Genomic DNA, 9,359 nt, shown 5'->3' with positions numbered 1-9,359 from the left:
AAACAATAGCTTACTCCCTAATATTGCTACAGAAAAAAAGTGATACATAAGGAAGAATATCACAGTGTTGGCAGACAAAACTTACAAATAAAAATGGAAAAGTGGAGGCCTTGCCCTGGTGTTGGATCGGATACAGAGTGCCGACTAGTATAGGAGTATTGATCAACACGATAGATAATACATGTGCGGTTGTGGGTGGGTTGCTCGCGGCTTGCCGGACGGCCAGAGGTCGCGGTTCCTCACGTCTCACGGCCAGATCAGAGATCGCCAGCTCCGGGCGAGGCGACGGACGGGAAGACATTGCAGTGCGGCGGTTGTCCACGGCCATTCAAGAGAATGCAGTAGTTGGAGAAGTTGAAGGAGATCGCGTGATTTCGGGATCAACCGATCCGGTTCGTTCAGGTAAGTGATTTTGGACTTCTATATGGCCCAACCACTTGTTACCCAAACAGATAGTAGATGATAGATGGGTCTATTTCACAAGGAAAGAAAAAAGGATGATAGATGGGTCAGTGTAGACGTGCAGTCAAATTCCATTTTTTGTTCGTTCACCAGCGTGGTATGCGTACATGGGATTCAACGACCTACGAAAATCCTGTGTTGTCAACCGACAGCACAGGCATAACGTGGCTTCGCCACTGGTTGCATTTGAATGCCATATGAGCTATATCCTCAACATGCGTGGAGCAAATCGGACATTGAGCTGAGCGAGATATGTGCCTATTTGCTAAAAGACAACAGCAAGGGAGTGCATCATGAAGACATCTCCAAAGAATTTTTTTAATTTTGCTGGGTACCTTCAAACTCCAAAGTTTCCTCCAAATTGGATGTGCCAAGGAGCCACTTATGCCGCGATGGTTTATATTACTTGATTCATAATATTCCTCCCATTGCTTATAATAAGTTGAGCGTACTGAAAAAATACCCGACTTGGTAAGATGCCAAGCAACGAAGTCCTCCTTTTCATGCTGGAAGATCGGGATTCACAGAATCCTATCTGCGTCTATACTCCAAAAATTGTCTCGTATCAGCTCCTCGTCCCGGTCCCCAGTGACTGGGTTTATGAGTTCATTCACCATTGTGAGCACACAGTTGCCCCTCAGTGACAGACAGCGCCACTGGACAGACAGCAGCGTGGACCCGTCAAGCAGCAGCGTGGACCCGTCCCCACGGAGCACTGGACAGACAGCGCCGCCGCCGGCGTCCCCATCAACTCGCTGCTCCGCGCCGCCGCGCGGCTCGATCCGGAGAAGCTCGACTTCCGCCTCCCCTCCGGCTTAATCGACCGTACACTCGCTGTCGATCTGCCTTGCTTCCAGCGCGCCACCTCCATCGCGCTGGACCTTTCCCCCATCACCCTGGCCGTGCCGGCCGGCGCCGATTTCCCCGCACTCGAGACGCTGTCCCTGGCGCGTTGCAGTACCGATCTCGACGCCTTGCTCTCCTGCTGCCCGCGCTTGCGCACGCTCCGCCTCAGCACGGCCAGCGACATTAGGGTCAACTCGCCGTCGCTCCAGGAGCTTGTCGTCTGCTGTGAGACCAGTGTGACACGACATGTCGACATCGTTGCTCCCGCGCTTAAGCAGTTGGCCATCTCATTGACGGCGGTGGACCTCAGCATCTCCGTCTTGGCACCAATGGTGGAGAAGGTCTCGTGGCACTGCCTATACTTTGGACCGCGTATTGTGTTTGGTCTTTGGGGCCTCAACAAGGTGCAGCTACAATCGGCAGAAAGACAAGGAGAGCCATCGTCGCTGTGCATTTATGCTTGTGCGGTGCGTCCCTTTTACTGTTCAATCTGCTCCAAGCTCTGACTAAACTAATTTTGTGAATGATATCTATCTATCGTGGCAAATTGTTTTTTCAGTTCTCTGGCTTTTTTCGCGCTCAGGCAGGCCACTTTAAGCAGGAGATCGAGAAACATATGGTTGCTGCTTTCTCTGGTTTAGAGCTTCATCTCACAGCGAGGGGGCATGCTTTTGGAGCGTTAGTGTTTCATCTTCTTAGAATGAATCGAATTCGTACTGCTACACGGAGGCTTAAGGTCGTCCTAGAGAGATCAACGGTAATTCTCAGGTCTGATTATATACCCAATAGTACATTGTGTATTTGTGTGGTTATTCATATATGTACATTTTTTGTTTTAGTTCAAAGAAGTATGCCCGCCATACTGTCCTTGTGAGTCAAACTGGAGGTCCCAGACTATATCCTTGGATGCTCTCGAAGAAGTGGAGTTCAATGAATTCGACGGAGCAGATCATGAGTTTGATTTATTGGAATTGATACTTGGATGTGCACCGACACTAAAAAGAATGATTGTCAAGCTGTCCGAGGAGACCTCGGCAAGTAATGATGGATGCGCAAAGATAGACAACATCTTCAAGGCATGTTCTTCTGTGGAATGTGATGTTTATCACAGCTCGGGTGAGTACATATTTGGCATGCATTATTAATATCTTCCTAATGAAACACAGACATACTCCCTCCTTTCCGAAATGAAGGCTTATAAATTTTCTCCCAAGTCAAACGCTGCAAAGTTTGACCAAGTTTGTAAAAAGGCCATAGTGATACTAATTTTGTATTGTATAGTTGTTGATAATTTTTCCTATATAAGCTTGTTCAAATTTTGCACCATTTGAAATGAGACAAAATTATAGTCCTTTTAGGAGAAGGAGGAAGTAACTGTTAATCGTTGTGTAAGATTTGACTGATTTGTCGAATATGTGGCATTGACATGCCAATTATATAGTTTGGTCGTGCATCTCCGATTTATTAGCTAATTAAACATGTTATATTTCTGCCGAATTTGTGTGCTCAGACCCTCATATTTTTTTATAGAAACTGAAACTGAATGGGGGATTGGATGGTAAGAAAAAATCAGTATTTTTACTCAGGCTTCCTTACCTAAATTGCTCTTTTGCATTTCACAATCTTCTTCACTGATCTTGCCATTTTGTTTTGCATCTGTATACGAGTTTCTTGGTTAGCTGAGGTTATCCCATCTGAATTCATCGGCCTTGGGGTTTGGTGCAAATTTTTGTTCAAGTTAAACTTTATGCAACAATTACTTTGCTGTTTCTTTCTGCTGTCAGCGTGTATTATGTTTATTTGCGGTTTTGCATCTGTATTCAATAGCAGAAAGACGGTGTCCAGATAACCTAAAGTTTGTTGTCTCATTTAAAATTTTCATTGGCCTTCGGGTTTCTTCCTGTTCTCAGCATATTGTGTTTTACTTGACAACAATCCTACACATATTACTCCACATTTTCTTGTTGTGATACTGACTGGAGCTTGTTTCAATTTGTCTCGTCTGCAGGGTTAATGTACCGCAGACAAAATTTCCCGTCGACATGATTCTCATCCTTAGGTCTCTCGATCCGTGGTGCACATTGGCAAGATCATCCTTTGGGTCTGTGGATTCATGGTGCGCTGCGCATTGACAGGGTCTCGGGACTTTGCTTGGTTGGTTCAACTGATCATCTGGCGTGTTCTTTCGCCAATGTACTGTACTAGCTATATACAAGGAGCACAGTTATATGTTGTGTGGTTTCTATGACGTTTGACTATTGAATTAATGCACTCTACCTATGTCGTGAGTCAATTACTCGAAGCTGACTATCATGTTAAGCCGATGGTTTCAGTTCCTATTTTGCATTGTTACATTGTGACGACGACATTGCATGTTTTCAGCGGGAGTACAATGATCACCTTGCAGCTCTTTGTGCTTATAGCTATGGTTAGATGAACGAAGCGGCTCTGTGAATTAAACCACTGTTTCCTCTCTTTTCTAACTACTGCACCCTATATGATGGATCGAAGATGCATCTTTGTGTCACTTCTGGTTTAGCAGAATCTGTATCATCTTGTGTAGATGCAACAGGAGCATTGCGGCGACGGCTGAGCTAGTGTGAGATATGCAGGGTGCTAGTTGATTCCTGGCTACACTCCTGCTTGATTGCAATCTATGGTGAGAAACTCTGATTGCTGAAACAACGCCGGTGGCAAAGGCTTGGCTGTTCGGCTTGAGTGAGGAACTGCAGCATGATGAGTTCGTCAAAGCGGTTGTAACACCATTGCCAGCAGTCTGGCATACTCGGCGTCGACCGATTCATGAAGCTGAATTTCAATCTATGCTGTTGGCCCATGCTTAAGTTGACAGGAAGGCGAGGACCCAGATTCCTCCATCAGGCCGTGCAAAATTTTGTAGCTCTCTTTTCTGAAGGGAGACATGTATGGCCGTGGATATTCGGCTTGAGTGAGGAACTACGGCAAGATGAGTTCGTCAAAGCGGTTGTAACGCTGTGGGCAGCCTGGTTGTGCCTTTCTTTGTGAAGGGAGACATGCATGGCTTTCGGATTATTCAGATCCTTTGTGTATCCCTTTTTCGATAAAGGGCGATTTTATTATCTCTAGCATCAAGGGGATACAAAACATTATGAGTAACACCCAGCCTCTGTATCCCTATGAGCATCATTAGGCAATGAAGCTCTAATGTTATTCTGAGAAATAAAACAGCAGTAGTGATGCCTCTCCGCACATGGTAATTCACGGTCCTGGCTAGATTAGCTTAGGGCATTTCTAACCGATCCCCAATAAATAGTGGAGGATCCGGCCGAGTAAACCCGTACTGGAGTATATTTACTTCACTAAGTTTTGGCCGAACCTAGCTGATCCGCTATATATAACGGAGTATTTTTTTTTCTGAACTTTGCAATTCTAGTATACATTGCAACTACATATTAGCACACATATAGAAACTAAACATAAATTTGAATGTTCAAGCAAATCACGAATATAGTTTATAAACTGAATTCAAAGTTTACAATCCAAATTATTCAAATTTAAACACGCCGAATGGTCCAAATGTACTAAATAACATGTGATAGGTCAACTAGGACTCGCTAAGACATTGCGAGTGATGCTCAATAAGATCTTGTTGGAGTTGAGCATGAACTTTTCGGTTCTCGACCTTGCGATGCTCCTCAAGGAATGCCAGGATCCTGTTCGTATCATACTCTGGCTCAATCGGAGTCCAGTTGGTGATGTACCGAAAGTTCCCAGGCATATCCCTCTCGTCTTCAATGATCATGTTATGCAATATGATGCAACAAGTCATAATCTGAGGTCCAGTACTCGGCAGGGCCACGAATAATTGCAAAGCGGTTCTGAGGCACACCAAAGGCTCTCTCCACATCTTTCCTAGCAGCTTCTTCACATTTGGCAAAGTGAATGTTTTTGTTACCTTTTGGACGGGGAATTGTTTTGACCAAGGTGGCCCATGTTAGATAGATGCCATCCGCTAGGTAGTAACCCATCGAGTAGTTGTTTCCGTTGACCGAGTAGTTGCAAGAAGGAGCATCTCCTGTAGTAAGCCTAGAAAATAGTGGTGATCTCGACAGCACATTCATGTCATTGTGAGAGCCAGGAAAACCAAAGAATGAATGACATATCCAAAGATCCTTCGTTGAAACTGCCTGAAGAATGATCGTTGAATCGTTGCAGTGGCCTTTGTACTGACCCTTCCATCCTGCAGGACAATTCTTCCATGTCCGGTGCATACAGTCAAGTGATCCAAGTATCCTTGGCCATCTCGTTGCTTCATTCTCTATCATCAGCCTCTGGGTGTCTTCCTCAGTTGGTGCTCTCAAGTACTCTGGGCCAAAGATAGGGACCACTACTTTAGTGAACCTTCAAACAGCCTCCAAGATTGTATCTTCACCAATGTGGACATAGTCATCAATTGCATCGGCCGAACACCCATATGCCAAGACTCGAACAGCCACAATGCACTTCATCAGAAGATTGAGCCTTGCACAGTGGCGATGCCGAGAGCCAGGGGTCATCGGAGATGGTAGATGCCGGCGTCACTAAAAATGAGCTTGGCTTGGCATCGACTGAATCCTGCATTTCTAGCAGTCTATGATTGTTTTGGTTGATTCCTAGTTTCACATGTGCTTATGTAACCTATCCAGGGATCATCATCTGCAAAGAGGAGAAAGTCTGTCGCTGCAAATACAGAAGGCGGGTTGTCATAAATCATAGTTCTTGGCACTTTTCAGGTCAGCCATCAGAGGCTGCCACGATACATAATGTTGTAATAGATCCACCATTTGTGGACAAGTAGAGGCCCGCGTCAAAGCTTTCAGTTTCGGCACATGGGACGGCGGCACTCCCCAGTACTGCACCAAACTTGAATATTGCGATGGATCCCTATAGTACTTCTCTGTGTTCCTTAGGACAGGGAGAGGTGAACGCCACGGCTTCTTCCCAGAGTAGTGCCCCTCTGTCTCAGATGGTATTGTTTTCATGAAATATTTTTTTGAAAGTAAGATTTTATTGCTTCCGGCCTTTGCACTGTCATGATCATATTGAGAGCATGGTAATTGTCTTGAATGACTGGTAGCTTCCTCCCCTTTTGGAAAATGGGAATAGTGTATCTACATCCAACTTGGTTTTGCTTTAGTCTTATTTGTTAAAACGTAGTGACTATCTATAGACTTCATCTTACTATCTGATTATGTCAACCATACCCTCGAGGCTGTGACGAGCAATCAGTCTCTAATATATTACCGACACAACACCTAAGTCAGAAATTATATGTGTGTGCATATTATTAGTTTTAAATATGAACCATAGCTACATCTCTGGTCACGCATGACCGTCCGGATGCCCGTGAGTATATATTTTTTAATATTCTACAAGACTGCTATTGTTTTTGTAGGTTGAACAGGAGTTGAAGAGGGAGGGAAGGAAACAATGTTACGCAAACAGGTACTCTTACTAATAAAAACAAACAATCTCAAGTGAGAATGTGGAGGAAAATTACTTTAAACAATGTTTTCTACTCCCTCTGTAAACTAATATAAGAGCGTTTAGATCACTACTTTAGTATTCTAAACGCTCTTATATTAGTTTACGGAGGGAGTACTTTTCTGCGCTTATCTATTTCCTTGTGAGCTCATGGATGCTTGTATGTTGTGTGGCACTAGAGATAGAAAAATGACGGGCATAAAATGTACTATTTTGAACATTGGTATTATGCACGTTTCACTATTAAGTTCGATCCGCACAAAGATCCCTCCACATTAGAATGCCCCAGATAGGTTATGCTTTTATACAGTTATTTTCTATTCTTTCAGAAATTGAAGCAATGGCTTAGGTGTTAAGTATGCATTCGCTGAAATTCATGGCAACAGAGATCATCTCAGGCATCCAGAAGTTTAGTTAGAAAATACTTTCTACTTGATCCTGCGCAGTGTTGCCTAATATGCCTGAAAACTTTTGGACAAAGTAGTATGTCGGACTTGATGAGGATTTGTTACATGTATGTCGTTTTTTTCTTGAAAAATGCCAGGTGTCGTTTTACGCATTTTAGGTGGATAGTATGGTGTTATAGTGACCATGCATATATGTCCATCCAAACGAGCACCATTTTACCTATAAGGCAGGACTGCACTATATACTTCAATAGTCTATCCTAATGAGTTGTACTTCCAGGGAAAGTTGGTGAGTATAAAAAACCTATGAAGCTCATGGAAATTAAAGGATATCTCTTCTGGAAGCTAGTCAAGGACAGCTGGTCTTTACACGCCGCATATATACCTAAAAGAGGTTGTCCATTGTGTGTGTTTACTTGATGCAGTTTTCTGCGAGATATATACAAGCAGTTTCAGAAATAAGAGACTTGCTGCCATATCCATTGTTGAGAGAATTGGGAAGAAACACCAGTTATAAATTTGTTCGTTGATCATTGCTGCTCTCCAAAACTGCTGAAGCTAAACATGGCCTCTTAATAAAAAAAAATCTTTGTCCAGCATATCTAAGAGGATCAATGAGATGGACTTCATGTATGTAACAGTGCTACTGCTGTGGATATATTATGGTAACCAATGTGGATTTTCTTTGCAATGTGATGTGACAAGATGTCTGCATTGTCATTGCCGCTTGTTGTACTGTTATACAAAATTTGATTGTATTATAATCAACACATCATCCCTTATGTTCAGTTTCTAGAGTGAAGTTCTCATTTGTTAGATACACTTGAGTGAATTCCCGAATTAAACCCAAGAGCTATATAAATACTTTGTTCATCTGGATTGTGAGGAAACTTCAGATATGAATTTATGGTAGTGATTTCTAAATATTTTAGTTATTATAATCTTTTCGGGATTTCATTGGGGTTGTGGCACTTCCTCGCTCCATCGAAATGGAAAGCACTCACTCATCTTTCAAATACTCCAACCGTTTTTTTCCCAGAAAACATTGAAATTCTTGAGTATAGAAAATATTTGTTTACATTCTTCCTTACAAAGATAATGGTACATATGTCAAGTTTGAGTAGTAATATATCATATCTATAATCATAAATATTTCATATGATTCAGTATTCTTATATATTTATACGATCAATTAATGTCATAACTATCTTATTATTTAAGTAGATGCATGGCTTGTTGACTAGGGTATATGCATTCATTGATCTTAATTATTTTATTTTGCGTCCTTTTCATTTATCCATTGATATAGTTTTCTTTCACCTGAGCAATATGATTGGTAATAAAGTATGTGTAGATGAAAGCATATGTAAATGTTAGACAATTGTTCTGAAAATTATTTGATGGCAATCAAAACGTGTGTTGCATGTGTAAGTTTACTAGTAATAGAACAAAGTATCTCATCGATAGGTAGCTAGGCCTAGAATTTTCCTCCTGGTTAGTCTGTCCTCAATGTGGCTCTATGCCTTGGGATTTATTGTTGATGTGTCTAAGCTAATTAGATTTAAAGCCATGGCTTACTGGCCAGGACTAGAGTTAGCTCCTGAGGGCTTCATGGAGTTGCAGGTACAAAAAAGGTCTATTATATCAACGGATAACAGCCAACTCCGTTGTAATAAAACAGTATCTCATCAATCGTTGGCCAAGTCTGGAATTTCCCACTAGTTAGTCCCTCCTGAAGATGGCTAGGAAGGAGCTCCACAGCTCCACAGCTTGGAGTTATCCTTGATGTCTCTAACCTGTTAACACAGGGAGCCAAGGCTCGTCTGAAGTTGGTTTTGAACTTTGATGTGTCTAACCTTTTAAAACTTACGTATTTTACAGCTTGATGATTGCTTGGAGTTTTCCTTCACTGATAAGAGGCGCTTTGAAAGAGTTTGGTTATTTGATGATGTACATGCAAGTTTTTTTGTAAATTATCTAGAGATACTTGTCCTTTAAATTTTGTACAAGTTCCCTTACTCAATTGTTGTTGGCAGCCTGAAACTGTACCTCCAATTTCTGAGCTAGGTCCGGATGCCCTCTCTGAGCCGATGTCTGTTGGACACTTTTTTGTACTCACTGACCAAGAAGAAGATTGGAATA

General features: G+C 42.4%; 1 protein-coding gene across 1 annotated transcript; it reads left to right on the top strand.

Moving 5' to 3' along the window:
- The first annotated feature begins 938 nt into the window (after positions 1 to 938).
- Positions 939 to 2,419, top strand: LOC141027529 (uncharacterized). The gene is made up of 2 exons (XM_073504595.1): positions 939 to 1,058; positions 1,110 to 2,419. The coding sequence occupies exons 1-2, from the start codon at positions 939 to 941 to the stop codon at positions 1,812 to 1,814; spliced, it is 825 nt and encodes a 274-aa protein (XP_073360696.1). The 3' UTR covers positions 1,815 to 2,419.
- The last annotated feature ends 6,940 nt before the right edge of the window (positions 2,420 to 9,359 follow it).

The sequence above is a fragment of the Aegilops tauschii genome, chromosome 7 (genome assembly GCF_002575655.3).
Source record: "Aegilops tauschii subsp. strangulata cultivar AL8/78 chromosome 7, Aet v6.0, whole genome shotgun sequence".
Taxonomy (NCBI): Eukaryota; Viridiplantae; Streptophyta; class Magnoliopsida; order Poales; family Poaceae; genus Aegilops; species Aegilops tauschii.
This window is presented reverse-complemented; position numbering and strand designations above follow the sequence as displayed.

What these genes read in the sequence shown, in the direction of transcription:
- LOC141027529 (XM_073504595.1), top strand. Translation starts at nt 939, where the DNA reads ATGCCAAGCAACGAAGTCCTCCTTTTCATGCTGGAAGATCGGGATTCA. An exon ending in TCCCGGTCCCCAGTGACTGG is followed by an intron (nt 1,059 to 1,109) that starts GTTTATGAGTTC and finishes CCTCAGTGACAG; the next exon opens with ACAGCGCCACTGGACAGACA.